The 27,979-nt window shown below is 54.6% G+C and overlaps 13 protein-coding genes across 13 annotated transcripts; 4 read left to right on the plus strand and 9 right to left on the minus strand.

Annotated features, from left to right (window-relative positions):
- Nucleotides 1–131: 131 nt before the first annotated feature.
- On the minus strand, nucleotides 132–2,515 carry LAESUDRAFT_747601 (P-loop containing nucleoside triphosphate hydrolase protein; the record flags this gene model as incomplete). The annotated part of the gene is made up of 9 exons (XM_040911481.1): nucleotides 2,426–2,515; nucleotides 1,905–2,375; nucleotides 1,702–1,842; nucleotides 1,600–1,651; nucleotides 1,509–1,547; nucleotides 1,392–1,456; nucleotides 710–1,337; nucleotides 396–643; nucleotides 132–336 (listed from the first exon to the last, which is right to left on the minus strand). Exons 2-9 carry the CDS (start codon nucleotides 2,066–2,068, stop codon nucleotides 132–134), a joined length of 1,542 nt encoding a protein of 513 aa, XP_040768792.1. The 5' UTR covers nucleotides 2,069–2,375; nucleotides 2,426–2,515.
- A 185-nt stretch (nucleotides 2,516–2,700) lies between these two features.
- On the plus strand, nucleotides 2,701–3,668 carry LAESUDRAFT_809882 (peptidase C15, pyroglutamyl peptidase I-like protein; the record flags this gene model as incomplete). Its single annotated transcript, XM_040914172.1, has 3 exons — nucleotides 2,701–2,772; nucleotides 2,832–3,308; nucleotides 3,361–3,668. 3 exons carry the CDS (start codon nucleotides 2,701–2,703, stop codon nucleotides 3,559–3,561), a joined length of 750 nt encoding a protein of 249 aa, XP_040768793.1. The 3' UTR covers nucleotides 3,562–3,668.
- A 107-nt stretch (nucleotides 3,669–3,775) lies between these two features.
- On the minus strand, nucleotides 3,776–4,392 carry LAESUDRAFT_755675 (peptidase C15, pyroglutamyl peptidase I-like protein; the record flags this gene model as incomplete). Its single annotated transcript, XM_040912052.1, has 4 exons — nucleotides 3,776–3,899; nucleotides 3,953–4,031; nucleotides 4,081–4,261; nucleotides 4,327–4,392. 4 exons carry the CDS (start codon nucleotides 4,390–4,392, stop codon nucleotides 3,776–3,778), a joined length of 450 nt encoding a protein of 149 aa, XP_040768794.1.
- A 678-nt stretch (nucleotides 4,393–5,070) lies between these two features.
- Nucleotides 5,071–6,166, plus strand: LAESUDRAFT_693601 (peptidase C15 pyroglutamyl peptidase I-like protein; the record flags this gene model as incomplete). Its single annotated transcript, XM_040906172.1, has 3 exons — nucleotides 5,071–5,145; nucleotides 5,210–5,860; nucleotides 5,924–6,166. The coding sequence occupies exons 1-3, from the start codon at nucleotides 5,098–5,100 to the stop codon at nucleotides 6,164–6,166; spliced, it is 942 nt and encodes a 313-aa protein (XP_040768795.1). The 5' UTR covers nucleotides 5,071–5,097.
- A 385-nt stretch (nucleotides 6,167–6,551) lies between these two features.
- LAESUDRAFT_672755 (adenylylsulfate kinase) lies at nucleotides 6,552–7,794 on the plus strand. Its single transcript, XM_040905501.1, has 5 exons — nucleotides 6,552–6,703; nucleotides 6,763–6,848; nucleotides 6,905–7,054; nucleotides 7,129–7,333; nucleotides 7,391–7,794. Exons 1-5 carry the CDS (start codon nucleotides 6,676–6,678, stop codon nucleotides 7,519–7,521), a joined length of 600 nt encoding a protein of 199 aa, XP_040768796.1. The 5' UTR covers nucleotides 6,552–6,675; the 3' UTR covers nucleotides 7,522–7,794.
- Nucleotides 7,795–9,325: 1,531 nt separating this feature from the next.
- Nucleotides 9,326–9,822, minus strand: LAESUDRAFT_809885 (uncharacterized protein; the record flags this gene model as incomplete). The annotated part of the gene is made up of 3 exons (XM_040914173.1): nucleotides 9,326–9,553; nucleotides 9,606–9,691; nucleotides 9,754–9,822. The coding sequence occupies 3 exons, from the start codon at nucleotides 9,820–9,822 to the stop codon at nucleotides 9,394–9,396; spliced, it is 315 nt and encodes a 104-aa protein (XP_040768797.1). The 3' UTR covers nucleotides 9,326–9,393.
- Nucleotides 9,823–10,993: 1,171 nt separating this feature from the next.
- LAESUDRAFT_363229 (uncharacterized protein) lies at nucleotides 10,994–11,576 on the minus strand. The gene has a single exon (XM_040902174.1). It carries the CDS (start codon nucleotides 11,361–11,363, stop codon nucleotides 11,040–11,042), a length of 324 nt encoding a protein of 107 aa, XP_040768798.1. The 5' UTR covers nucleotides 11,364–11,576; the 3' UTR covers nucleotides 10,994–11,039.
- Nucleotides 11,577–12,083: 507 nt separating this feature from the next.
- Nucleotides 12,084–12,574, minus strand: LAESUDRAFT_363232 (uncharacterized protein). The gene has a single exon (XM_040902175.1). It carries the CDS (start codon nucleotides 12,465–12,467, stop codon nucleotides 12,198–12,200), a length of 270 nt encoding a protein of 89 aa, XP_040768799.1. The 5' UTR covers nucleotides 12,468–12,574; the 3' UTR covers nucleotides 12,084–12,197.
- Nucleotides 12,575–13,584: 1,010 nt separating this feature from the next.
- On the minus strand, nucleotides 13,585–14,094 carry LAESUDRAFT_721477 (uncharacterized protein). Its single transcript, XM_040908017.1, has one exon. It carries the CDS (start codon nucleotides 14,035–14,037, stop codon nucleotides 13,831–13,833), a length of 207 nt encoding a protein of 68 aa, XP_040768800.1. The 5' UTR covers nucleotides 14,038–14,094; the 3' UTR covers nucleotides 13,585–13,830.
- A 3,195-nt stretch (nucleotides 14,095–17,289) lies between these two features.
- LAESUDRAFT_363278 (uncharacterized protein) lies at nucleotides 17,290–17,793 on the minus strand. Its single transcript, XM_040902176.1, has one exon. The coding sequence runs from the start codon at nucleotides 17,678–17,680 to the stop codon at nucleotides 17,339–17,341; it is 342 nt and encodes a 113-aa protein (XP_040768801.1). The 5' UTR covers nucleotides 17,681–17,793; the 3' UTR covers nucleotides 17,290–17,338.
- Nucleotides 17,794–19,230: 1,437 nt separating this feature from the next.
- LAESUDRAFT_672758 (Pkinase-domain-containing protein) lies at nucleotides 19,231–22,621 on the minus strand. The gene is made up of 4 exons (XM_040905502.1): nucleotides 21,679–22,621; nucleotides 21,455–21,624; nucleotides 20,091–21,399; nucleotides 19,231–20,038 (listed from the first exon to the last, which is right to left on the minus strand). Exons 1-4 carry the CDS (start codon nucleotides 22,435–22,437, stop codon nucleotides 19,451–19,453), a joined length of 2,826 nt encoding a protein of 941 aa, XP_040768802.1. The 5' UTR covers nucleotides 22,438–22,621; the 3' UTR covers nucleotides 19,231–19,450.
- A 149-nt stretch (nucleotides 22,622–22,770) lies between these two features.
- LAESUDRAFT_741355 (UDP-3-O-glucosamine N-acyltransferase) lies at nucleotides 22,771–25,085 on the plus strand (the record flags this gene model as incomplete). The annotated part of the gene is made up of 8 exons (XM_040911138.1): nucleotides 22,771–22,847; nucleotides 22,901–23,019; nucleotides 23,072–23,537; nucleotides 23,592–23,767; nucleotides 23,822–24,105; nucleotides 24,158–24,378; nucleotides 24,435–24,538; nucleotides 24,595–25,085. The coding sequence occupies 8 exons, from the start codon at nucleotides 22,771–22,773 to the stop codon at nucleotides 24,702–24,704; spliced, it is 1,557 nt and encodes a 518-aa protein (XP_040768803.1). The 3' UTR covers nucleotides 24,705–25,085.
- LAESUDRAFT_734732 (eukaryotic translation initiation factor 3 subunit 8) lies at nucleotides 24,899–27,824 on the minus strand (the record flags this gene model as incomplete). Its single annotated transcript, XM_040910538.1, has 7 exons — nucleotides 24,899–24,981; nucleotides 25,038–25,441; nucleotides 25,495–26,279; nucleotides 26,332–26,844; nucleotides 26,900–27,118; nucleotides 27,203–27,438; nucleotides 27,491–27,824. The coding sequence occupies 7 exons, from the start codon at nucleotides 27,822–27,824 to the stop codon at nucleotides 24,899–24,901; spliced, it is 2,574 nt and encodes an 857-aa protein (XP_040768804.1).
- Nucleotides 27,825–27,979: the final 155 nt, after the last annotated feature.

A 27,979-nucleotide genomic window follows, 5' to 3' on the forward strand; every position in this document is an offset into this window, starting at 1 on the left:
ATTAGACATTGCTTTCAATCTTCAGGTATGCAACAAAATGAGATTCTAGGATGGACATAGAGCCGCAACAAGTTGGGTATGATCCGCTAAAACGATGCTATAGCTACAGATCCTTTCCATCACGTGTTATATCACTTTTTCGTATTACTTTGTTGACTATTTGGTGCGTTCTGCGATGCATATTGTCTTCCTTCCCAAGGCAGACCTTCGTTCTCTTCAATCTCCCAATTTCGGAGAGCTTCTTCGTCCCAGCTCTTTCCCGTCATATCGCCTGCCGACAGGAGGAATCCCTCGTCCTTGAACCGAGGCGGCAGGTAGTCATTCGTGACCGGGTGTCTGCCGCACAAATCAGTCCATGTCGATTTCGCAACAAGTCCCGTCCTAGGATGACTTACGCGTAGTCCGGATTATAGCAATAGCCACGTGCATACCCGAGCTCCTTCATTAGCTTTGTCGGCGCGTTGCGCATAGGCATAGGAACCGGAGCCGTCGGGTCTGACTTGGCGGCCGCTTCTGCGCGGTTATACCCCACGTATGCACGGGTGGACTTTGGTGCCTCGGAGAGGTACGAGACGAGGTGCGCCAAATTTATGCGGCATTCGGGCATCCCGATCATCTGGCATGCCTGGAAGGCAGCCATCGCCTAGCAAACGACAGACAAAAGATTTCATCATGGAGCTGGGAGAAAGTAAGATGGTCGTGCACGTACTAAGGGCAAGGCATGATTATCCGCAAGCCCGATATCCTCGCTCGCGCACACGACCATGCGGCGCGCGATGTACAGCGGGTCCTCGCCCGCGGTGAGCATGCGCGCGAGCCAGTAGAGCGCCGCGCTCGGCTGGCTGCCGCGCACGCTCTTGTGCAGTGCGGAGATCATGTCGTAGTGGCTCTCGCCCGTGCGGTCGTACGAGGTCGACACCGAGCGGCGGAGCGCGGAGAGGAGCGCGTCTGGGTCGGTGGTGGGCGGCGCGGAGAGGACGAGCTCGAGGAGGGAGAGCGCGGTGCGGGCGTCGCCGGTGGAGAGGGAGACGAGGGAGGAGAGGAGCTTGGGCGTGAGGTGGGGGTGGGCGGGGAATTGGGGGGGCGATGGGGTGTTGGATGATGAGGCGGGGTCGCCGGTGGATATGGGGGTTAGTGGTGAGGAGGGTGGGAGGATGACGTCCTCTGTTTCGGGCTGTGAGCTTCGTATGTCAGAGTGGTGGTGGTGGCGGTCCGGCTCGTCTTCGGTGGTGTGTTCTGCATATGTTGGTGGCGGTGGGTGTGGCGAGACATGATCAACTGCCTGTGTGACGATCTTGGTGATGTCTTCGTCTGTTAGGCGTTCCAACACGAAAACGCTTCAAGGCACGGTGATGAATGGGCGCTGATGGTACGGAAAGCGGAGAACTCACCGACAGCGGCTGATCAGGGCGCCAGTCAACTTGAAGGATGGATTTTCGGTCGTCGCACCGATCAGCTGCATCGCACATTAGCTGTAGAGTAGGTGTAGAGGTCCTTTCGTAGTTTACCTGCAGTTGGCCTTGCTCGAGGAATGGCAAGAAAATGTCCTAAGTCACGTCAGGACATGTTACACGCCCAATCGAAACCACTGAGACGGACCTGCTGTGCTTTGTTGAATCGGTGCACTTCGTCAAGGAAAAGAATAGTCTTCCTTGAGGACTATGAAGTCAGGAAAAAGACATAGTCAAGCGTCGAGCATACCTCCCAGTTAGAGTGAGCACGTTCTTGGCCTCCTCAACGACTGCGCGCACGTCCGCGATGCCCGAGTCTGTCGCGCTGAGCTCTTTGAAGACGGCATTCGTGCGCTTTGCCAACAGCCTAGCCAGAGTCGTCTTGCCACACCTACCGGGCCGATGCTCCGCTGTTAATCGATGAACGAGTAAAAGGGCGAGAACATGACGCACCCCGGCGGGCCCCAAAAGATGATGCTTCCTGTCGAGCCATTATCCAGCAAGCGCAGTAACAGCGAGTCAGGACCAGTCAGGTGTGGCTGCCCCACGAAATCCTCCAGCGAAGTTGGGCGGAGGCGTTCAGCCAGAGGAGCAGCAGCATTCATGCGAGAAGTCATAGTGCTTGAAGTGGGGGTGGTTTTTGGCCGCTTTGAGGGTCCCAATTCGGCAGATACGTAAGTCTCATCTGTCTGTACTCTCTTCTTCCCATGAGCCTTGGATGTCGAAGCCGCATGCGAAGGACCGGCTGATGCTGCGTGTGGTTTCTGTGTCCCGCCGAAGATCGACGCGATAGAAGCCTGTGTCCTGGGCTGTGCACGAGGGGGTCCTCGTCTTGCTTTTGAGGCTGGGTCGACGTCCTCCGCACAGCCAGTGTCCAGATGGTGATTGATGTCCTTCTCGAGAATTTTGCGCGAGCAGACTGGGCTAGGAAGCGGTGAGCCGTCGCAACCTCAACGTTGCGAGAAGACGCGTACCATGTTACTGCAGCCCCGCGTGAGATATACGAGCAGAGATGATGCAAGAAAACGCACCTTCGGTGCTCATCGTGATCTGATCAATGGTGGTAGCGAGCGGCGAGGATTTGCATCCAAGGCTCGCGTGTCGGTGTATGTGATCGAAGCGCGTGTCACGTGCTGTCGGCGTATGTGATCGAAGCGCGTGTCACGTGCTGTCGGCGTGCGATAGATAACGCGACTCGTTAGATTGCCGTGACAGATATTAAAGTGTATGCTTTCCCAACTGACCCACCATGCCTGTCCCTTCAGACACCCCCCGCTCCGCCGACGAGGGCGCCCTCCGCGTCCTGGTCACTGGATACGGCGTAATGCGTTCTCTGATGTCCCACGTGCATATCACTGTCTAACCTGTATTTGTCTCCAGCCTTTCCGTTCAGTCAAAGTGAACCCATCATGGCTCGCCGTCAAGCCGCTGCATAACACCCTCATTTACACCAACGGCGACAGCCCTACTCCCATTCACATCACGGCACTCGAGGTGCCCACAACCTACGATGCCGTCCTGTCCATAGTCCCCGGCTTACATGCAAGGCCACCAGTCGTGCCCACACCGAAGGACCCTGCCTTCGCTGTCGTGTCGCCTCCCGCCGAGGGGTACGACTTCATCCTCCATATTGGCGTCATGAGCAGCAGAGGCGTCCCGATACGCATCGAGCAGTTGGGTCACAAGTACGGTTACGACCAGGAAGATGCGGAAGGAGAGTACTGTGTTGTGGTAGGAGAAGAAGATGGCGAAGGAGTGCGTGGCTTTTGTAAGGGGTACGAGGAGTACCCGGAACAACTCCTCACGCCTGTCGATTGTGCAAGGCTCATCGAGCACTTGAAAGCGACCGGCTTTGAGGTCTGTTTGTTTCCAAGCCTTCGTCGCCCTATCATGCTGATTTGCTTTGCAGCACGTCGCGCCGTCGCTGGATGCAGGCCGCTACCTGTGCGACTTCATCAACTATTGCTCCCTCGCAGAGTCCAGACGCACAGCTGCGACTGGCGGAAAGAGCACTCCGGCTCTATTCATCCATATCCCCGGAGTGGACCACATCAGTACCGACGAAGTTACGGCGGTGTTGAGAAGTACCATATCGTGGGTGTGCAGATGAAGTGCGGATCGGGATTATTGCCGGTCCCATTGCTGTGTACCCTTAGGTCCATATCCAGTTTGACATCTTGCAATATAGAGCAAAGTTTCTCTGCGTGAGTCTCGCACAAGCGACATGATCCGACTTCTGATACGCATACGCTTGACCACCAACTTACGGAACGCTATACAATCACTACGGACCATGCCGCACATGATGCGCGGACGCGGACGCGTCAGGCCTTGTCCTCCTGGCCGCATACCCAGGAGACGATTCTGCGCAAAGCCTCCGTCGCTTCCTCGGTGCTGAGCGGCTCGCCAATCGGCGGTATGTGTAGGAAGAGCAGGGCGGGCTGCCCTCTGTCTCGCTCACCACCGGGCACATGTGCCCATCTGCATCAGGAAACGCGTACCCGTGTTTCCTTCCGCACAATTCGGTGCGCATGTTTCCCGGATTTGCGACACCAACGTGTAAGATGAAGTCATAGCCGCCTGTTGGAGGTGTTGCGACTGCGAGCGTGGGATCTGCTGGTTGTGGGACCCGAGATGGACGTGCGTGCAGAGGGGGGGTGCACGAGGGAGAGCACGGTCGCGTAGGAGGTGGCGACTTCTAGACTGGTGATGTGGATGGGTTTCGGGAACGCACCCAGGGTATGGACGGTCGTGTTGTGCAGAGGCTTGACGGCGAGCCAGGAGGGGTTTACCGTGATCGGACCAAATGGCTGTGGGTAAGAGTATCACGTCATGAGCCTATACGCCACTCGTGCGGAGGAGCGTAAGCACGCACGCCAAACCCGGTGACGAGGACACGAAGCGCACTCGGGTCGATGGGAGCGGTCGTTTGTGATTGCATGACGGGCATTCACCGTAAACGTGAGGGGGAGGACGACGTGAGTGTCACGGTGAAGGGCTAGAAGGCGCAAAGCGGTGCTCGCCGGAACTCTATTAGAGTTCTAAAGGCCTGAAGACCCGAATGGCAAGCCGTAAGTAGGTTGCTGAGCACCGGAAACCGACTTTGTGCCCTCACGCATCCGTGTGACAGCTTCAAGGTTCCTGTAGCGTCCCGGATGGCCCTCCTTGCAGTCGGCTGTGGTTCAGGCTAAATGATGCAGTCCGTCCACATTCCGCGCTGCTTTGTCCTTCTCTGGGCAGTGACATCCAGAAGTGTCGCGCTGTTTTACGGCTACCCGATGCACAACGTGGAGGTGAGACGCACACTAGCCGACAACTCGGGCAGAGTTGGCTGGATTGGTAGTTCCGAGAGCCTTAAGGATGCAGAGGCATGTCGAGCGCGACGCACCATTAGCTCAGAGGGAACGCGACGAGTTGAACAACTGCAGCCTGCAGCGCGTTTTAGGAGAGGACAAATTCGATCGAGTCCGATCTGCGAGCGGATCTGTGTCAGATCGTATTACGTCAGCATGCTGTGACCCCGTTGTTATGCGTGACATGAGGACCTCCTCAAAGCGCTACACGCTGCATTCTTCATCCCTCCCTATCCCGCCGCCCCTCGCTATCCGCCACCATGTCTGACCTTGTATACCAGCTTTCCGACGCCATGGACGTCGAGCCCCACGCAATCCGCGTCCTCATCACTGGGTTTGGCGTGCGTGTCTGCTTTCTTTGTCTCGTGCGCCGGTGTGCTCCCGCTCTAACGACCGCCAGTGCAGCCCTTCCACAAATTCAACGAGAACCCTTCCTGGATGTCGGTGAAGCCGCTGCACAACACCGTGCTCTATACCGATCCGCCGGTCGACCTGGTTATGCAGGACGATCAGGCAATCATCACCGACGACATGGAGGAGCCTCCGCGGCCCCAGCCCATCCACATCACCGCACTCGAGGTCCCCATGTCCTATCAGGCCGTGCTGGCGATCACGCCAGGGCTTCACGCCCGCCCGCCCATCCTCCCGCTCTCGAATGACCCCGACTACGTTTTCCCCCCGCCGCCGCCAAACGGCTACGACTTTATGTTCCATGTGGGCCTCGCGGGACGAGGTCCGCTGCGTTTGGAGAAGCTCGCACACAAGAACGGATACCGCATGAAGGATGCGGATGGCCAGTACGCGCCGGCGGTGCTCCTGCCGAAGGACGTGTCGCGCGATGATGCCTTGGAGGACGGACGGATGCAGCAGTTCCTGGGGATGATGGCGCAGCTGTCACAGCCACATGGGTCCACTGTCGGCGAGGGGGTGTCGGACGGAGTGGAGATCCCGCCCAATCGCGGATTTGGCAAGGGCTACGAGAACTTCCCGGACGAGATCCACACGGAGATCGACGTCGCGAAGCTCATTCAGCACATGAAGGAGGCGGGCATCGAGGTAGGTTGATCATTTCTGGTCTTGGATTATGCTCGCGGCTCTTCATGCACGATGCGCCTGTAGTCGGCTTATTCGTCCATGGACGCGGGTCACTACCTCTCCGACTTCATCTTCTACTGCTCGCTCGCAGAGGCAAAACGCATGTCGTCACGGCAGGAGAAGTTCAAGGATCGTGGAAGCCCGACAAAGAGCGCGCCGGTGCTGTCCATGCATTGTCCGCCTGTGGATCAGCCGCTCGGCACGGAGGAAGTAACGGAGGCGATCAAGAGGGTTGTGCTGTGGGTGTGCAGTCGATTGCATCAGTAGGCGGTTTACTCGTTTTTCTTTTTTTGTGTCTCTTGTTGGATCCTTTTGCTTTAGCATATCTGTCTTTATTTATGTTGGTGACACTTTATGTCGCGCGGAGAATGAAACTATATAAGTGTAGCAGTATATGGGGCGGCCCTCTCGAGGCGTCAGCTTCTTGCGAGCGTACTGCGTTCAGACGTCACATTCGCGCCACCCTTGGTTCCCGGGGCGAAGGCTGCGACTGCACGCTGACGTCGACTATGTAAGGATTCGGAATTGTGATTGCTTGCACATCGTCTCCACTGTGCAGGATAGCGTCTTCCTTCGAAGTTCAGTAACTGTACGTCACGTGACCTTCCCGCCTATCCTGAGAATTGAATGCAGGCTCATCATGGCGCAACCATGTCCTCAAAAAACGTCTCTATCCCAAGCTAAAAGCTCTGTGCGTACTGTCGAAGAGTAGACGTTTCCTTTACGTTCTACTTTGAGCCCTGGACTGCTGGGGGGTCTTCCTGTTCGTGGATCACATGGCTACCAACATTGTCTTCCATCCAGGTACGGGCAGATGCACCATGTACCGGGTGAATGATTCCTAAAACTCGAACGACTCGTAGGCTCCATCGGCAGCGCTGAGCGCACAGACCTGCTCAAGCAGAAGGGCGTCACGATCTGGTTGACGGGTCTGAGCGCGAGCGGGAAGGTGAGAAAATGCACGCTGCCATCTCGGACCGGGTCGGGCTCATTGTAGGTTTCCAGTCCACCATCGCATGTGCGCTGGAGCAGCATCTCCTGCACCTGCACAAGTTCTGCTACCGGCTGGACGGAGACAATATCCGCTTCGGGCTGAACAAGGATCTCGGCTTCGACGAGAAGTCGCGGAACGAGAACATCCGGCGGATTGGCGAGGTGTGTAGATCTTGCTCATGGCTCGCGGGGTCGAGGGCGGAGCGTTGAATGCTGAGCGCTGAACGCGCGGTCAGGTGTCCAAGTTGTTTGCGGACGCGTCGTGCATCGCGATCACGGCGTTCATCTCCCCATACCGCGTGGACCGCGCGTCCGCACGCGAGCTGCACGAGAAGGCGCAGCTGGGCTTCGTCGAGGTGTTCGTCGATGCGCCGCTCCATGTCGTCGAGCAACGTGATCCGAAGGGGCTGTACAAGAAGGCACGGGCGGGAGAGATCAAAGGTATGCGATGCGTTCGTATTTCTGTGAGGGGAGACACCGCTCATTGCATTCTGGCAGACTTCACTGGTATCTCTGCGCCGTATGAGGCCCCGGAAAAGCCGGAGATTCATATCAAGACGGACGAGTGCGACGTCGCGGAGTCCGTTCGCGTCATCACGGAGTACCTCGAGAAGAATGGGTTCATCTAGATGCCTGGATGGGTTTGGCAAACGTTACGTGGGATGTGTTGCGGATTGCAATGCCGGTGGACAGCACAAACTATACCAGTTTCTGATTGCACGATAAGTGCCGGGTATAAAGACAGCTTTTCAAAGGGAATCAGCGTAGCTTAAACAAGGTATGACTAGTCACCCGTGTTTTCAGGCGATGCCATCGTGGCCTCTGCACCAGATAGTTCTTCCATTGTTGCCGAGTATATTCTCCGCTTGGTGCAAGGTGCACGGAACATTCCAGAAGTTGCCATACAACGAGCCCGAGAGTTGGACTGACGACGAACTTCAGCGTGTCACAAGGCAAACGAGGAGACGCGCTGGCTTCGATAACATGATTCTGCTGGTACCGAGCCAAATTCTCGGGATGTGTAATCCCGTGGATCCCGAGTGGATGCGGTTCGGGCTAAATTCATGAATACATAAGACGGTGGCCATTACTAGCGCGGTACCGTCTGAATAACCAAGGTCTATGACTGCCGCTACGTGGGGACGGGACGTTTCGCGAGTATGTCATTCTGCCGATGAGTGATACTCGTACGCTCGCTCAAAAGCTGACATTGCGGGCGATGACCAGCTCACCCCTACTAGGATGTACATGCGGTTAGAAGACATCAGGGGAGTGAACAGGTTGGAAGCAATTCATCTGGATTCCTGCTAAGCTCGCATGATGGGGGCTGTCCAAGATACGCCAAGCTGCTGCAGGTCCATCGGCAGACTCTGCGGATGAGGAAGGCAAGCACCCGGGTAACGGTCAGATCAGCGAGCAAAGATGAAGATCAGTGCACCGGCCGTCTGCTTGCAGCGAACCAGTCGCGGCATTAGTCGGCCTAGTGTCTACTCACTGAGGTTTCGCACAATCCGTGGCCACGGCGACTAATCATCGACGACGCTGGTGAGTCACAAGGTGGTGCGCATGCCAACTCAAAGACATGAAGAAGGTCCACCGATGGTGCAGACAGACTGACATGCGTGTCGGCGAGAAAAATGGACTCGCTCACAAGAAATGTTGAGATTGTCTAGGGCCGGAGAGTACATCAAGTCAAGCGAGTGTGCGGTGCTCCCAATTTCGCAGCCGGAAAATACATCTCAGCAGATTTCAGCTGTTCCGTATTCCATGCATTGATCATGAGTCTATCGCTAAGCCCTCAATGGACCTCGCTCGTCTCGCTGACAATCGTGAGCCTGCTTCATCGCTGCAGGGTGCAAGGCTGCTCTCAAAGCCTCCGACAGGTTTTTCAGGCTGAAGTTCCGGCCTGGCCCCACATCGACTGCAAATGTTTCAGGGCCTCGGAGGATTAAACGCCCCCAGAGTCATAAAGTCCTCGTCTTAGGATCAGCTTGCACGTCTCTCGGCTCGTCCGCACTGGCACCTGCACTTCGGTTCTATTGCCACCTGTACTCTATACGGCCGCAAAAAAATAGTATTCCTACTGCTTTCGACACTTCATTGATTGTCTTCATTCTCTCTTTTTTAAAGCATGTCTGTTTCCCTTCAGTTACAAATTTTCGCTCTGCCATCTTGTCATCCTCGTCTCAGAGGTCCATCAGCTCACTCCCAGTGCAGAAGGTCGGACGCCAGACGTAAAATTCGTCACGCACACCTAGGAGGTTTTTTGTTGACTTAACGCGATAGGAGGCTCTGCAAGTTCCGCCACTTCGCGACTGCAGTCTGCGGTGGAACTGCCATACGGTCCTGTGCCGCGAAACCGGATTGGACTGGGAGAAGCGCAGCTCCAGCGAAATATTTGCGAGTTGACTGTACGCATATGTTCAACGCTGGGGTAAAACTACAAGTACGTGTTTCACAGCCAATCCGCAATGGCCACTCGGGCAGCTCTCATCTAACCTCTACTCCTCTTCCTCTTCAACCTCTTCTTCGTCTGAATCAGACTGGCTGTCATCAGAGCCGTCATGATTGGCGCCATTGACCTTAGCTCCAGCCGTGCCTAGACAGCTCCTGCATTGTTCGGGGCATATATGCATGACAAGTGACTGGTCAGGAAGCGTCCTACAGTGCGCGTTAGAACGTCAACGAGGGGCGTCAACATCTTCCTACGCACCATTCCTCCGTACACTCGTTCGCGCAGTCGTGCTCGTCCAAATTGTGGAACCCGCTCCGTCGACATGTCACCCGATTGCAGTCGATCTGTATACAATATCCCAGTCAGTCACGAAATAATATATGCACGACGAACAGGCCGTCCGCACAAAGTGGCGGCGATCAAGGAGTTGATGGCCGCAGCCGTATTCGGTGTAAGCGAACAGGTAGTAGCACATACCGGGAATAGAGGGAAAGATGATGAAGGCAGATGAGGATGGCAAGGTAAATATACAGCGGCAAGTGTACATGAGAGAAGGGGGGTACGGCGGATCCACAACTTGGATATGGCGCTGGTCCATGCAACCCCGACCAAAAACCAGAAGACGTTAGATAGCTTCTAGCCTCCAATAGCGCGAAGAAAGCTTGCATTTCGGGATATGAGTTTGTCCGTGCCTGCCTGTGCGGCATCTATTAGCTGCCATGTTAGCCGCCTAGTACATCCCTCTTCTTTCGCAAACGTGATAGATGCAGTGGAATAGTCATTGGTCAAACGATGGGCAGGCCACTCCCCGCTCGAGCCAGAATCCGGTAAGATGGCTCGACAAGGAGCGTGAGCGGCATGGAATTTCGTTCTACACAAGACAGACGAGGTGCGTGAGACTGATTTGCAATGCACCGCAAGAGTGAATATGTATAGCTCAACTGTAAACATATATCCTCAAATCCTGTATAACAAATGATGCTCGGGCACCGCACCAACGTCCATGGACAAGAAAGGCATATTTGCCAGAGGAAGCCCGCCATCTCGGCACATAGAGCACTTACAGGATACCAACTACAGAAATGCCCCACGTCGAGAATTGCATGTAACATCCATCGTAACCTGTGAACAAAGCCCGGTATGGGGGGATCCGCGCCATGGGAACTGGGTTGAATGAACAGGAACCGATGTACCCTGGACGTGTGCGGCCCCTGACACCACCGGCCAGAGAGTTCACGGAAGCATAACTCGGTTTGACAAATGACACAGCCGTCAGAGGCTCTTCGCCGTAGCGGACGAGTTATCCACAACCCGCCTAGTCATGGCCACGGAATAGCGAATGGTATCCTTTTGAGTTTCGACCACACTCGCCCATCACATGTCGGCTGAGGCAATACACCTAAAATTCATTCCCCCAAACAAATCGAGCCAGTTCATGATAGCAGTACAATGGCTGACCTAACGGAGGGTAAGCCATGAGACGTGACGCGTCGTGTGGTACTCAATGGTCGATGACACATCCGGCAAGCTCCAGATGGGATATTTCCTCTGTACAGAAGCCCGTGTACTGAACGAAGCAGTTGGAGACGTTGTAGAGTGAGTGTTTTGACAAAAACAGTCATAGGGAGACCGCCTCTTGACATGTCAAAGACTCCACCAATGCGCCGCCATGACACATAGATGAACTCTTGATTAGTGCCTTAATCGGATACAATGTGCACACTCCAAGGACGCTCCACAGCCGAGTAGAGATAACGGTCCGGAAAGTCGTCCTATTTCGCATGACAACGTAGAAAGAAGCCAGCGAATAGCGATTGTGTCGACCTTTTGGCAATACGCCTGCCCGAACTCTGGCCACTCGTGAGGCAAGATCGTCCTATACAATATCAATGACAGAATAAGGATGCCGTGAGAAGTAGCGGGATAGAGCAATGAGGAAGGGGACAGGACAATCTGGTGGTCATTCACAATCATGATATAGTTGGTTATTGATATGCCGGTCGACTTGTGGCACATGATCGAGCCGTTTGCATGGGTGGCAGGCAAAGAGATCTATTGATACTGTACAGTTGTGGATGAAGGTGTGCCGCGAAGAAATTCTATCTGAGCATTGATTGGACTAGCAGGGGTGTATGAAAAGGGAATGGTATGGTGGAGGCCGACATCGCTGAATTGATCTCCATCATAGCATAGCAGACTATAGAGAGTAGCCTATTGCCGAATGCTGGAAATAAAATTTCATCAAACGAAGACGACGAGGAAAAATGCTTGGGTGTGTGACGAGCGAGCGAGCAGAGCTGTAAGGTCAACGATGTTGAACGAAGGTCCATGGCTAGCTAAGTCAGGCACATGAGAGTAAAGAGAAAGAGACGAGACCTAGGCGAGGAAGAGACAGCTTCTTCACGACTGAGGGAACTCAGCAGGATCTTCCACCCAAGGCCCAATGCAGGAAGATGATCACCGGTCGACGGGGTCGAGCCCGTCAGAAGAGGTGATCACCAGTGGGTTCATAATCATGGTCCGCCCGCCACCGCCTGCTTCCATGTCTCGAAGCCCAGCATCCTATGCACGATACCTTCCCCTTTTTCCAATATCTTGCCAGGCTCGTGGGACTTGCGCCTGAAGCCGAACGGAAACTGTAGCATGTCTCAGGGATAGGCGTCCGATTGGAAGACAAGAGCAGCTTCCAAGGTCGATGATCAACCTAGATACCGCGAACACGTACCCGGGTGCAGTATTCCGTCACAGAATCTGCTGCCCGTGAACGAAACGGAGCGATGGGCCGAGGCGTGGATCTGTGGGCTGTGCGCGAGTGGGTGAAGCATGAATGGAACCAACCGATGCGGATCCTCACCCGCGCAGAGGGGGAGGAGAGAGACCTAAGACTGACTCGGCGGGATGGCGTTGGCGGCGAACGTGCTGGCTACTGCGTCGCTGTTGGCGACGAGCTGGGCGGAAACAGAACGAGGGAACAGAACGTGCAGCCATAGCATGAGTCTCGACAGTGCCTCTCAGAGATCCGGGCCAATCCGCCAGATTCGCAGTAGAGAATAGCACAAGTTCGTAAATCCCGCCGCATAGCGCGACTCTGCACAATAACATTGCTCTTGTCGCCTTCATCGCCAACGATCAGAATATACCGGAGAATCCGTCGATGGGAGTGTGTTCATCACACGAACACGAAGTCGAGCTCAGGTGCATCGTCGCCGATGTCGTCTGGCACGTTGATAACATCAGCACAAGCATATCCTTCCTCGTGCCGGCGCCGAGCTAGAAAGCAAGCAAGCTGGGCCAATCTCAGCGCACACAAGCTCTGGCGCTAGAGTGCGACGCGCTGCGCCGGGCCCTTTGGGTCGCGCGTCGGGCGATGGACGTCGCTTGTTTCTGCATGCATCCATGAGCACCGACAACACTGCGAATATTTGCTGGCAAAGTACTGGCTAGAGCAGGAGCTTCTAAACAGAGGTCGACGATATTAACGCATCTTCGCACGCCCATCCAGCGAGGAACGGCGATTACGTTCATCTCGAAGGCAACCCTGCGCTCGTTGCCGTCGACAAAATGCGCTAGCCGTTTGAAGATGCGGACACGGGGCAGCGAGACAAGACGAGAGGCTCAGAGGGAGTTGGTGTTCGCGGGCGCAATAAACGACAAAGCGGACCACCACCCACTGAGACCGCTGCCCAGGCATTCGACCGCCCTACAACAGCCGCTGAGGCACACAGAGGCACCCAGTGGCACCCCCAGAACCTTGTGGGACGGCCCATGAAAGAAATCACCCCGCTTTGCCACGGATTTGTCGCATAAGCCAAATGAATCCTTGCCTTCAAACCCGGGTTTCTGGCAGCCAATGCCGTCTCTGCAAATATTCGCTCCGCCGTAAACTGTTTCGTGAGGATCATCTTTTGAACATCATCTGCTTCATTGCATCTCTCTCCAGAAATTCCCGAGATCGCCTTCAGATGCTCCAAGATGCCGCCGTCGCTGTGCTTCGCTGCTCACACAGATTGTCCTCGAGATCGTCCAGATGTAGCCCTTTGTCAAACCCCCGGCCACCTTCTGAGCCTGGACATGTTGAGCTTGATCCGGGGAAATGTTGATAACTTACAGATCCCAAATCCAGAAATCTTTTGGATTGTTTGTACCCGCTCTGGTCCTTCTCAATGCTCTTATCGCAGCCCCAGAGTCGTCTGTACTTCCAATCCAACTTGGTCACTGGCATCGATGGAAAGATGGTAGCGGCATCGAACAGAAAAATAGGCGTTGTGAGAAGTGCGTGAATTGAGCAAGAGCGACGGGATAAAGGAATTGTCTCGTCTGCCCAGGGAGACTTCCCCTCGCCACAGCCAGAACTTGCTCTCTCGCTCATCACGGATCCTCCACCTACTTTCCTGCCAGTCTCCAGCCGCCGACGGTTACGCACAGCGTGTTGGCAGCCTTTGGCCTATATCCTCTCGTCCAAAGCCGGCGTTCAGCAGCCACGTCAGACTCGCTCACTGTTTGCCTTCGCTCGAGGAAACAAAACCAAAACGTGGACGCGGCCCACCACGCGCGTCGCCGCATACGCTCGGGCTATTCCTGGTGGGTGGGATAGCAGCAGTTCGAAATCCACACGCTTGTGGACCAGCCTGTACAGAAGTCGGTCGTCAGATGCTCTGTAAATTGCTCCAGAGGATGTTGAAACACTCATGCGGCCTTTCACGCCAAATACTGGGCAAAGAGGAGAAGGAGCAGTACTAAAGAAGGAAAAGAAAGGACGAAGGACGAGCACAGACAAGTACTGTGTACACTTCCGAGATATTGATTTGTCATTTTTACCTCTTGTGACTCTCTCCATGTCCCTCAACTCTTTTTGTGGTTCTTAGGATCCTCTGCAACAGCTGTCGCTCTTCTCCTTACTTAGGTTCGGGCACAGGATCATTGCCCCCATACGACCAAACGACTCCTATTAAACTACAGTGGCTCCACTGATCGTTTGCAGGCATGAGATCCTCGAGGCTCAGCTGGAGTTTTCCGCGCATCCTACAGTGCGGCTGTAGCCATTGAGCTGAAACAGCAACTGGAACTAGGACTCGCATTTGAAGACAGCGCCTCGATAATGAATATATTCTCCCAGCCGGCAAAAAGCACGAACCTAAATGCGAAATTCAACGGCAAAATATAATCTCCACCTTCATCGCCCCGCACATCCGAAGGTTGCTATCCTGGTATCCTGAACGCCACATATGCATACGTTCGACTGCCACGACCTCGTCGCGCGTAGCAAAGTTCGATCCACCTTAAAGGCGTTACTGCTGCCTCATCAGGATGCTCTTCTCATCGCCGGTGCGTTAAGGCAGTGCGAGGTTTCATCCGCAGAGGTGACACCACATCTGCCCGTGGTACGAGGCCCGGCCCCCGAGATCCTCATTTGACGACCCTTGACATGTCCCTGCACCTATGTACTATCCTATATATTCTGATTCTGCACGTTTCTAATGTCTCACGATACGCCTGTCCCATTTCCTCCCCTACTGATGCGCCTAGGTCTCCGTTGCGGCAACATACTCAGAGACGATACATCCCCTGCAGGCCGACCCAGTCCCGAAGATAGGCGCATGCTCATGAAGGTTCCAGTTGTGCATATATATGCAATCTTTCGGCGTCATAATTGCCTGATTCAACCCTTCGGCTTTCTGGATACTCGTTACTGCGGATGTAGTCTAACAGAGCTCTGCTTGAATTCCGAGCCCACACACACGCATGAAATGAGTGGATGCAGTATATCCGCTCGACGATGTACACACGCCACGTTGCGAGCAAAAATTGTTCAGCACATATCAATATGTCACGGAGAGCGCACTGCTTGGAGCAGCAGCCCAGCTCGAATGCGCTGTCATCAAGCATCAGATTGGGAATCTCATATCAACAGCTGAGAGAACGTATGTATGAAAAATTCGCGCAGCATCGAGATGCTCGCTAACATCCAATCCTCCGTTCTGGACTGACTACATGATAGATTCCGATGCCCAGTAAGAGCATCTCACATGACTCCTGCAAGAACCAATCAATTGAGTCCTGGAGGGTCGGATGGATGAGGCATAAGGGCTGATATGAAGGACCCCTTGGGCCTGCGACGTAAAGCTCACCCGATGGATCCAGTCGTACTCCGTGGGCACAAAAAATCTAAATAAGTTGAAGAACCTCTCGAGTACGAGCCAGTTCTAGAAATACAGTGTCAACAAATGTGTCATATATCTATATATCATCTCATATCAGCGACTGATCATTGACAAAAACGATCATGCATACGATCGGCACTCGACCTTGAATACGAAGTTGCCGACGCCTTCGGAGCCGCCTCGACAAGGCTGTATGGCAGCCCTTGCATATACTTGATCTCGTCCCCTCTCGAGCCCCCGTCCTCATCGTCATGGTTGCCAAATATGGCCGCCCACGGGATCCCGCGCTGTGTCACAACCTTTGCAAACTTCGCGAGCACGAAACGTTCAGCTGATCACCAGTGAAGACGACGAAGGCTGGCCGCTCAGTGTCGAGCATGGGTCCGAGAAGCGTGTTTATCAGATCGTCCGAGTTGCTGCATGGCGCGAGCGGTGTGTACCCGCACGTCCCTGCCAACACCGAGTAATGCAGGTCCGCTATCTGCATATTTTGAACCGGCCGTCGTGCGTGAAATGCAGCGGAAGGGCGCGGGGTGCCGCTGGGATCCATGTCAGCACGTGCACGACAGAGGGAAGAAATTACGCACGTTTGACACCTCAACGGTATGTGAACCAGACGCTCTCGCGCTGAATGATCGCCTTGCCCTTAAGCACTGACGTGTCCAGCTTCTCGAATTCATACCACGGCCGGTCATCGCCACAGAGTACGTCTCGGACAGTGAGCAATAGTCGTCAGCGAATTAAGCGGAACGGTGGAATGCGACGATAACACAGCGGGAAGGACATAGAGATCAGGGAGACATCAGGGACAGAACTGGTCACTTTCCGTGACGACATACAGACTCCGCGCGGCATTCATCGTACCACCTTAGCGCTCGCGAGCGCGCGATACCATGCATCCCATATAGTCATGCGAATGAGCCGGAAGGTAGCAGCAACAAGAAGGCTGGTAACTGCACGTATACCACTGCATCAACAGCAGAATGTATCGTGTCATAAGCACATATGAGTTCGTTGCCATCGTTGCTTGTGGGCATAGGCATACCGCCAACGTATGCGCTAAAATGAAGTCAGGGAAATGATATCAAATGAGCTACTCAAATTCAGCATCATGTGAGAGTATAGAGCCCAACATCAAGAGGCAGGCTTGCAGAATCGACCTTCTGCGAGTGCTGGATTACAATCCCTTCTGCCTGCGTGGAGTCCCCGCAATGGACATGCTGTCTCCGCCGGCGGTCGTATCTGCATTGCCATCAGAGACTCCGGAGAGGGCTTCAGTGATGACTTCCCAAGACTGTCATCACGCACGTTAGGGTGCTCCAGGGCCGGCGTTGGGCTGATAGAGTACGATAACGAAGGTAAGCAGACAACATAGAGCGAGGAAGACCACCGCAGGAGAGAAGACAAATCTCAGAAAGCGACCAAATCGGAATAAGAGAGTGCCATGCTGGACGACTTTGTCCGGCGAGATGTTTTGCTGAGTACGCTAACCGGCCAAAGTCCACTCAAGTGGGCATCCGCCACTGGCCACAAACAGTGGTAAACTGAATTGCCGTTTCGCCGGGCGATCACATCAATTCGTACTTTGTGCTCGGCCACAGCGAGCCTACCATCCCGCCTGGACCCGTATGCAGAGCTGCTTTCGCCGTCTACGCGACAATCCTAGATCTAGCCGCGGTGGCTCGTACTGTCTCCAGCTGTGGGCCCTCGGCGAATGCGGGGTCACAAAATGAAGCATCTTAAACTTCCCATTCAATCCGACGCCATCCGGGAGGGCCTCACACCGACATTTGCTGCTCGCTGCAATCGTGAGTCGCGAAGGGAAATTTGCTAAAAGAGAATGGGGGCAATGTGAGGGCGAAGGAGTAGTTGGACAAGCTGAACGAGAAGCGGAGCAGAGTGCGCGAGATCACGATCGAGCAAGGCGAGAAGGAGCTGCAGGTTGTTGGACAAAAAAATACTTGCCAAAACATCATCATTTGTATGGTGCGCAATCACACACCACCCGGACATCCGTACAACCTGTACGAGGCGACGTTCCGTTGCCAGGTATATGCTCCCGTTCACCATGCCAATGCCCCAACACCGCCTCCGGACTTCAGAAGTATCCAGAATCGGCTGGGCAGATTGTGTGCAGGTCCAGGTCATCACAGCTTTGAAGTCTCCCGCCATTCCTTTCACGAGCGCCGGTCGTAATGTGGAAGATGTATCTGAGACAATATCTTGAAATAAGTGATGCAGATTCAAGACCCTTTCATACTCCCAAATATGGTAAGTATTTCCCCAATTTTGCTCACATCATCCACACAGAAATATCTTGATGGAGTTTTCATTCTTTTGAGGGCACTATTTTTGTGCATATTATCGGTTGTTTCACCCACTGCGAACGGCCGCATCAATACCTGATTAGCCCATATGTCTGGGACATGCCACCAAGCAATATTTGCTGAGCAGACGTAGAACCCCTTAGCAATCTATGGACAATTCAAAATATGGCCTCTGATCGACGCGGTCTCGTGACATATTGCCTGAGACGCGTCCGCGGTGGCCACATTTAGCGCCACGACGATGTTTCACCACATTGGCCATCAGATTTCATCCATTGATGCTGTCCCGTGCTTTTATGCGGCATACCGTAGTCTGTTCTGTCAATCACACAAGATGCGTCCAGGCAGGATCACAACCTCAATTGCCTTGCACACGTCGCGCCGACGTCATCTGAGTTTGAAACGATGGTTGACCGCGGCTGACAAGGAGGCTCTTGTTTGTTCGACAAATGCACTGTAGGTATAAAAGCCCACCGATCTCAGAGTCCCGAAGCCCTCACTTCACTTCTTCCTCTCCTTCTATCTTCACCCTTGTCTTGTTCGTTGCTTCGGTTACAGGTAGCGGGCTCGTCGCGACCACTGGGTGAGCAAAGCTCTCTGCACCACCAGCATGAACTTACGTCGGTCGTTTTCCTCCGTCCCCCATCACAGCGCCGTTAGGGTTGCCGGTTCACGTCCTTGTTATCAGGTCAGCCTCCTCCGCAACCCGCTCGTTCTCACCGCTGACCAGCCTTGTTGCAGCACCCCGCGTTGGGTTGAGCGACCAACAACGACACCCCCCCCCTTGGCGTTGAGGAGCTGGAGGTAGGCGGTGTGCGCTAGTCGCCGTCGTCTGGAGGGGGATTCTCGCTGGTCGGGTGTCTTCTCTCGCGTGTCGGGGGTTTCAATACTCTCGGGACCGCGATAGGTCGGGCATTCTTTTTTCTTTGAAGGATGGGGGGAGAGCAAGGGACGGAAGGGAGGGGTCTCGAGGGAGGGTCGTCTCTCGCATTGTTCGAGGTCGGTCCTGGCGCAGGCCTTTTCGTGGCCCTCGGGATAAGTACCCGGCCTGTCTGTTGGGTCGGGGAAACCAGCATGCGCCTGTAAGCTGTAGGAGGTGGCTACGACGTCGATGGTTGCTGTAGTTCATGATGCGGGAGTCAACTTTATCCTCTGACAGAGACAGGGTATTGTTCGCTTGCAGCTAGCCCACTGATGAGAGATATAGGTGTCATGGTTTGTAAGGCTAAGAGCAACGGCTGGTGCGCGGCTGAGCTCAGCAGGCTGGTCACGAATGGGTTAGATAGTCGCATGTGCCTCTCAAATGTGTTCTCCGCGGCGCACCGCGCACATATGCGTCTGCCGCTTTGCTCCAGCCGTAAGGAAGGAAAGAGAAGAGCACAGGTAGCGGTGACAAGTCATCCATCTTTTCGCCTGTTGTTATCGATGTCTTTGTGGGCTGTAGTAGAGCTCCGCTAGATGCTGTGTGAAAACATCGTCCATTGTTATGATTACGAGCGAGACATGTACATATGAGATTGGACAAATGCAACCACGGACTAGATTATTGTTATGCATTACAGATCGCATTATTGTGTCCGAGCACGAGCCACAGTGTACGAAAATTAGTCCAATGTTATGATGATGGTTCGCCAGCGACCAGCGCCGGATATGGGTTCACAAGGTCAGCACCTTCACCATCTGGTATCTCCTGTTCTTGCTCTTCCTCAATAGTTGCCTCGGTCGCTCTGTCCAACATGTGTGTGAGCCCGATTTCGACCAGAGACAGCCACTGCGCGAGGTCATCCACCGTTTGCGCCAGTGCAGCGTGCGTGGCTTCGTGGGATGTGACCAACGAACCAAAATCCAGAGGCCGTATAGGAGGCCCAATAAGGTCGAACAAAGGGCCGGGGAACGACTGAGATGTGCCGTTATGAGAAAGAGACCGCGAATGGGATTGTGTATAAGAGGTAGAAGAATCGCTTGTGCCCACGCGCCCTTCACTGATAGAATTATTCATTTGTGATGATAGCGAGCTGAGAGAGGTGGTTGAAGAGGAAGCCGCCGAGTTTGCGAGCGGGAGTGATCGAGAGTGTCCTGTGTCTACATGTGTATAGCTAAATGGGCTTGGCGACGGGGCTGCTCGAGGGGGCTGTGTGATGGAAGGCGATGGAGGAAGCAAATCGGGCATTCCCAGCTTGTGCTCCGATGTGAGGGTTGGGATCTGTACAGAGGAGGTTAATGTCAGCCACTGACCAATCGACGCAAGAACATACCTTCAGCACGTCCTTGAGGCCAGGAAGTGGGACCGATGGACCATGAAAAGATGATTCCGCCAAACTCCCACTCCGCGCCTCCCGATTGCGCGCAAACGGTCTTACAAGCGGTGGCAAGGCTTTGTGTACGTTCTCCATCACAGCCACTGATGCCAGGCGGTTCAAGCTAGGCTTGCGTGCTACTGAAGCCGAACTAGACTCTGCAGTAGCCTCCGGTGCTGCCATCGCCGAATGGGCACGACCCAGCAAGGGTGGGGTGGGGACTTGCGTCGGGGAGGGCACCCGTCTCGGAAGAACGCGAGCATCCAGAGATTGTGTGAACTGGTGTGCACCAGAGGACATCGTGGAAATAGTAGATACGCTTGCATGGCTCGGAGATGCGCGATTATGTCCTCTGAAGATCTCGGGCGTCGGAAGGGGGGAATCGACGAGCCGCCCACCTCCCGACCCTGGCGTTGCAGGAAACCGGAATCCTGCAGATGGAGGAGGAGTGCGCTCAGTGCGATGCGACCGTAATACTGACGACGAACTTCCTGCAGCGGTACTCCGAGAACGTTTACGAAAGATATTGGGCTTCTCAGGAGGAATGGGAGGATGTTCTGGAGAAGACGACGACAACACGATCGGAGGAGTGGAGCCTTCAATGGCCAAGTCAAGCGAAGACTTCTTCGGAGGTGCTGGGATCTCTATATCAGGAGGGCCGCGATTCGAACGGACTTCGCGATAGCTCGGTATCGATCTCCCAGATTGAGCGGTGTACCCTAGCCCACTACTCGCTGGTCCCTCTGGTCTTTTGCCTATCGGGATTCCAGGACCAAGAGGGGGCAGCCGATCGCGATCATCCTCATCGTCATTGGGAGGCAACGGAGGCAACTTGGATTTACTCCGTGGTGTAGAAGTCCGCGGAGGGAAGACAAAGTCAGACTGTTTCGCTGTGTCCGGCTCGGCTCCGGCGGAATCAGCGGATAGCGGCATCCTCACTCCAGACCGACTCCGGACACGTAATTGAGAGCTGGGAGGAAGCAGTGGGGGCGTGTTGATTTGCAGCTCGCTGTGCGGAGGTCCAAAACCTGGCATCCGGAAAGGGTCTGAAGCTGCACTCTCGTCCTCGAAAAGCCTGCGCAGAGTAGGAGGAACTTTTGAAGCGGCAGAAGGTCTCACAGTTGGAAATGCTGATGGGGTCTCATCGTCTGGGGTAGCCAGAAGACCATATTCCGAGCTCGTCCTCCCTGAATCAATGGATGGGCGCCCACGTACGGTGTCAAACTCCCATGGATTCTCGTCCTCCAAATCCACTGGGGGCTGAGAACTAAAAAAGGCTCATTAAAGCTAGAATCAGACGAACTGACGGTCGATCTACGTACTCTCGTTCCTCTTCCTCTTCCCATGGGAGTCGACCAGCCACACTTGCTCTGGAACCACCGCTCTGCTGCCAGGCATCGTATCGAAGAATAAGATCCTTGAGCGTCATTATGGGAACTTTCGCAATAGATTTAATCCATTTTGTCTTGGACAGCTCGTCAGCAGTCAGACGCTGTCTCAAACGTGAGCGAGGCATATAATACAGGTAGTAAGTGAACTGTCGTACGTCGTTCGGCAATTCTCTCAAGCAGTGTGAGACAAATTCGCGCAGTTCTTTGCTCCCCTCACCCTCTATTAATCGTGGCGGTTTCATTCGGGGGATCATTTGAATAAGTTTTGCTTGGTCCACAACATGTGAATTAGGCGCGCTCCCTTTATTCATCTCGTAAATCATGATGCCCAGGCTCCAGATATCAGCTTTTGTGTCGTACGCCGAGGCATTCGCTACTTCGGGAGCCATCCAATGTGGTGTACCAACCAAAGTGTTTCGTTTACTAGAGGCGGTCACGAGGAGTGCAGACACGCCGAAATCGCATATCATCACCCTTCCTGCTGCAGTTATGAGGATGTTGGCGGCTTTGAGGTCACGATGAATAATCGCAGATTTGTGCAGATAGCTCAAGCCCATGAGAACCTCCCTTGTGATCACAGAGACGTACTTCTCCTCGAGAACGCCGTCTTTACAAGCCTTCATGAGCGTGCGGACGCTGCCTCCCTGAGCATACTCCATGACAATCCAGACTCGAGGACCATCCAGAAAGCAACCATAGTATCGTGTGACATTTGGCGCGTCCCGCAGCTGTGTCAAGAGTGCGACTTCGCGCTGAATGTCGCCCACATCGTCATCTTCAGTGTCTAGATTTATGATTTTCAGAGCAACGACATTTCCAGTCGTAATCTCCTCTCCTTTGTGCACAGAGCCATAAGCGCCTTTACCGACTGTCTCCAAGCGTTTGTACAGCTGATGGACGGAAGGTTGGGGCATAGCAAGGGACTTCAGACGCAGATGGTAGCAAGACCGTGGTGGTGACAAGGAGCGAATGACGGTGAGGATCAGGGCAGGTGAACGCGTGGAGAATCATGGAAGAGCATTCAAAGAGCAGCTGCCGACAGACAACACAAAAGAACGGCGAGACGAGACATCAGCAGGCCTGTGCTCGTTGGTCAATAGGAAGACTTCTGGACAATGCCCACGAGTTATAAAATAACTGTCTGATAACCTCTTACCGTTCAAAATCACGAGGATAATACCACTCAGCGCTCAGCCAGCCTTGACTCTGCCAGGCCCACAATCTTAATTTCGTCGAGATACTCTGCTATGGACTTTGATGAGACTTCAACGAAGCTCATCCCGCAAGAGTTCCTTGCCGTCGTACTTGCGGGATTTGGCAACGAGTGAGTGCACGGTATCTCCAAATTCCGGCAGGAACATGCTGATCTGTATGTAGGCTACTCCCACTTACCGGCAATTATGGCGACGAGCCCAGCCCAAAAGCCCTGCTGCCGATTGCAAACAAGCCTATGCTAGAGTATCCTCTCGTATGGATTGAACAGTCTGTCATTAGAGGCATGCGTCAACTCCGAGACCGGTCCTACATATCTCCTCACACCTCGCGCAGATGTCCTGCTTATCTGCCCGACCGCACATCGGTCTGCACTGTCGAACTATGTGCAGTCTGATGCCTCATCGGCATTTCCATCTCTGCGCATAGACCTCCAGACGTATGATGAGACGCAGGAATCCAGCGTCGGGACATGCACGATCCTCCGACATTTCTCTCATCGCATTCAACAAGACTTCGTCTTGCTCCCATGCGACTTCGTGTCTCCGCCTTCCTTCTCGCTCTCCAAGATTTTGAACAAGTTCAGAACGGAGTCGACCTATGACGGAGCGATTGCTACGGCGTGCTTCTTCGAGAGCCGCAAATCCGAGAAGGGCAGCACCACCGAAGAGTGGGGTGTCCTACCGTCCGCTGTCCCAGTCGTGAGGGACGATCGGTCTGGCACACTCTTGTATGTCGACAGTCCAGACGATCTCGATACCAATGGCGAAGAGCTGGAATTGCGGATGAGCCTGTTGTCTCGGTGAGGCGACTTGCTCACGCACTAGAGCGCGGTCTGATGTTGGTCATCCTGCAGGTATCCTCGGGCGCGGTTGTCTGCCAACCTAGAAGACTCGCACGTATACGTCTGCCGACGGCAGGTGCTTGATGCGTTGAATGAGAAGCCTCAATTCGATTCGATACGAGAAGAATTCATACCATGGCTTTGCAAACCTCAATATCAGCGTGTCAAGCGGGTAAAATACGGGCACAGTGCGAAATTCTGTTTCGATCCATGCAACGTCCCATGAGCTCATTTGTCGGTAGTCCTCAGTCCCAACGCGAACGCACTGACTCAAGCGCTTGCGCTCAAACATTCGACGCTATACACGCAAAAGCACGGGAGCCATCTGCAAAGCGAGGATTTCTTGCGCAGTCCCGCATCAGATGGTCAGACCGAAGAGCATTCTCGATCAATACTCCAGGCAGAGGGCGAAGATGAGGACGAGAACCTTGCAAGTCTCCGAATCGGACTAGTTGTTCAACGAGCGGACGCAGGCTATGCCGCTCGTGCCAACAATCTCCAGACATATCTGGAGCTGAACCGGCATGTACGCATTGTCACGCTGACATCGAGTTCTGCGCCTACTCATCGTCCTTCAGTTCCTCTCGCAGACGACCTATGCATTACCTACCGACCAGGAGAGCCGATCACTCATTGACCACAAAGCCCAGATTTCGTCAGATTCGATGATCGGGCATTCTACACGCGTTGAAGAACGCACAAATATCAAGAAGTCTATGATTGGCCAGCACTGTATCATTGGCAAGATGGTGAAGATTGTGGGTTGTGTCATTCAAGACCATTGTGTGATTGCAGATGGGTATGCACAGCCTCATACCTCGTATTCATCTGACTTAGTAGATCGTCTTCTTGCAGAGCAAAGCTTGATGGCTGCATTCTGGGAAAGGGCACGAAAGTCGGTGAGAAGGCAGAACTGTCAAGATGCGTCACCCAGTGTGGTTACGAAGTCAGCGCGGGCGGTACGTTTGGGATCACCTGCAAATGAAATGCTGCAGTTTACTCATATAATTCAAAGATTCCATTCGGAACGAGAAACTCGATATCACCGACTGGACAGCGCCGCTCTCAGATGAGGAAGAGAGCGACGACGGAAATGGCGATACTCAATCCGATGACAGCGATTGAACTGCATGCATACGAGTACACCGCATTTACACATTGTAGACGCATCCGTATCCCTTGTCGAGGAATGGCAATCACAGATGGACATCGCAGCAACAAGACACTGCTGTGGTAAATCATTCATACACATCGTAGACGAAACAGTATAAAACAGCAAAATCGTGATAAAGCGTAGGTAGACATCGTTATATCAACATTCATCGGGTCCTTTGGGTGCCGCCTGCCATCTGGTTTCCGAGACCTTGCGCGAAGCGTCCGCCGCGGCCTCCGCGTGCACCACCTAAAAACACATATCAACGCCGTTGCGTAAAATCGAGTAAGAGCAGCAAGACTTACCGCGCACACCGCCCCGGTTCCTCTCGCCCCCTCGCCTCCGCTCCTGCGTCTGCTCACCGCGCTTGTCGCCCTTGCCGCCATCGGCACGGTCGCCCCACCCCGCAGCGGGACCGAGCTTGTTGTCGAGGTTCTTCTCAGTCTGCTCGAGCATGCTGTTGATCTTGTCGGCCAGGATCTGTGCAAGCTGCTGCGGCCGCGAGAGCTCAATGCGGTTGAACACCAGGACGCCCGCGGCCTGGTCGAGCGACGCCGCCAGCTCTTCGTTCCAGATCATCTTGGAGACGATGGAGGTGACGGCGCGCAGTGGCAGCGAAAACGTCCGCGAAAGGAGCGACAGCGAGAGGGTGCTGTAATGCGGCGCGTATGTGAAAAGGTAAGTTCGCAGGCCTTCCTCCTGGATCCGCCTAGGTAGAAATATTAGATAAGGAAAATAAAAACTTTCATTAAATCGACGTACTTCGCAAGCATCTCCTTGACAGAGTTGCACTCTGGCATCAAACTCCAGATCTTGATGCTCTGGATCAAATCACGACACTTCTCCCACTCGCCATTCTGCAGCGCCTTGCTCGCCTGCATGATGTGGTCTCGCGTACTCTCCGGCGGGCCCGTGAACACCTGGCGGTCCGCAAAGTCGAGCAGGCGCCTGAACGGCTTCGAGATCACCTTGCGGCGCTGCTCCTCCGTGTCGATGCTCGCGAGCAGCGGGATCTCGACGAGCATGCTCGACACGAGGAACGCCGCCTCGAGCAGCTCCGTGTTGATGTGCATGTGGAAAGGCAGCTGTCGTTGGCGCTCTGCCTTCTCCTGCTCCGGCGTCAGCGTCTGGTGCCTTTGCTGATGCACGCCCTGCGCGAGCAGCTCTTTCACGCGCTGCGTCGCGAATATGTCCTGCAGCGTCGCTTGCGCCTCCTTGATAAGCCCACACCGGAACGCGCTGAGACCGAGCTGGACGACCGTGCGGTTGTACAGAATCTGCGTCGCGACGTCCGCGGAGTAGATGGACTCTTGCAGATGCGACATGAGCAGCATGTCCCGCGCGGTGTGGAAATCGTTGTGCAGGGCATAATGGTAGATGTGGCAGAGCATCGCACGAGTGCGGAGGAAGGAGTTGCTGGACTTGTACAGATGTACACAGAGTGCGTGAATGAGAGGCGTGGTCTTGCCATCAGCAGGCAACACTATCGAGGGATGGGTATCTGAGGCGGTGACGGCTGCTTCGAGAGCATGTACTACGGCGTCGGGCTATCAAATGGCTCAGACGACACTCGGAACCCATAAAAGAGCATGCACGTACCTTCGAGTAGATGTGCTCCAACCGCCGCATGATCACCCGCCCGAGCGGGTCCTCGTCTTTGTTCCTCTCGTACAGCGCCTGCGACCTGCAGATCGTGCAATACAACCCCTTCTCATCCTTCAGCCGTTCGACATACTCCGTCCCATGCGGGTCGATATTCTGCAGACTCTTCGTAAACTCGTCATCGAGGCGATCCACGAAGCTGATGATGCTCCCGCGGATGCGTACCACGCCGTCCTTCTCCGTCTCAGGCGTGCGCTCCGCGAGCTCATCGTACTCCTCCGTCGTCTCCTGGATCACATATCCCGGCTCCGCCATCACGATCGCAATCAGCTGGTCCACCTCGCGCTGCGCCGCGACCCAGAGCCCGATCGGCATGTGCGTCGCGACGGACGAGTTATAGTCGAACCGCGCCGAGATGAGCGTGAGCAGCACCCGGATGCGCTGGTACGACGTCACCGCGACCTCGAGCAGTTTCTCGAGGATCCGGATCTGCTCGTGCCGGTCGGTGTTCTGGTGACAATTCTCAGCACACGCACGACGAAGAAGGGATGTATGCACGACGGACCTTTTTACCACGAGCCTCCTGCACCAGCTGCAGGTTTTTGAAGATGCTGTCCGCCGTGAACTGTATGGCCTTTCCGCCCTTGCCGACAGTGGTGAAGGCCTCCTCGCCCTCGCCTTCCTCCTCCTCCTCCTCTACCTTCTTCCTTTTCTGTTTTGGCGCGGAGGGCGCAACCTCCGGGACCAATGCAGCTTGATATTCTCTCTCGACTGCCTCCGGATCCTACACAGCGACAGTCCACGATACAGGGCAAGACGAACAGTAAATCACCACTAGAAGGAAGAACGATGAACGAGAGAGACAGACCTCCTGGAAGCGCTTGATTTCCGCCTCGTACTCCTTCGCGACCTTCTTCACCTTCTGCTTCATCCCATTGAGCGCACGCGCATTGCTCGCATTCATCTTCTTCTTCGCCTCCTTCTCCTTGGCCACCGCGCTGGTCAGCGAGTCCTCGAGACCGATCAGCGTACGGATGTAAAACGGCGGCACGAGCTCCGAGACATTCTGCTGGCGCTGCGCCATGCGCACCAGCTTATCAAACTCTGCTCCTCATCAGCAACCTGCATCGTATGCGGCGAGCGAGCGTAGACGCACCATTCGAGATGGCAACCCAATCATTAATCTTGAGCGCGTTATCCATCGTCTTCCCACACGCCTCCATCTCATCAAGACGCTTATCCCTTGCGCTCTTAACAACCCTCTTCACCTCCTCATCGCTCTCCTCCTCGCTCCCCGCCACGAGGAACCGACTCCGCTTCTTCGCGCCCTCCCCCTCCTCCTCGCTCGCCTCGCTCTCCTCCTCGCTCTCGCTCTCCTCAGACTCGCTCTCTGAGGATGACGCGCCCCCTGGCTTGCGCAGGAAGCGCGACATCGCGGGCTTTGCTGCAGGTGTCTTTGCTGCAGCGGCTCCCTCATCGTCGCTGGACATGAGCTCCTCCTCAGAGGACTCGGATTCGCTGTCGCTGTCGCCTGCTTGCCGGAAAAATCGAGACATGGTGGGCTACAGGGGACGGTGATTGAGGTGCAGAGGCGTTGTAAGCAGTCTGACTGATTACAGCCGTATGCGACACTCGTCCCATAAAT

Source organism: Laetiporus sulphureus (assembly GCF_001632365.1).
Source record: "Laetiporus sulphureus 93-53 unplaced genomic scaffold LAESUscaffold_4, whole genome shotgun sequence".
NCBI classification, from domain to species: Eukaryota; Fungi; Basidiomycota; class Agaricomycetes; order Polyporales; family Laetiporaceae; genus Laetiporus; species Laetiporus sulphureus.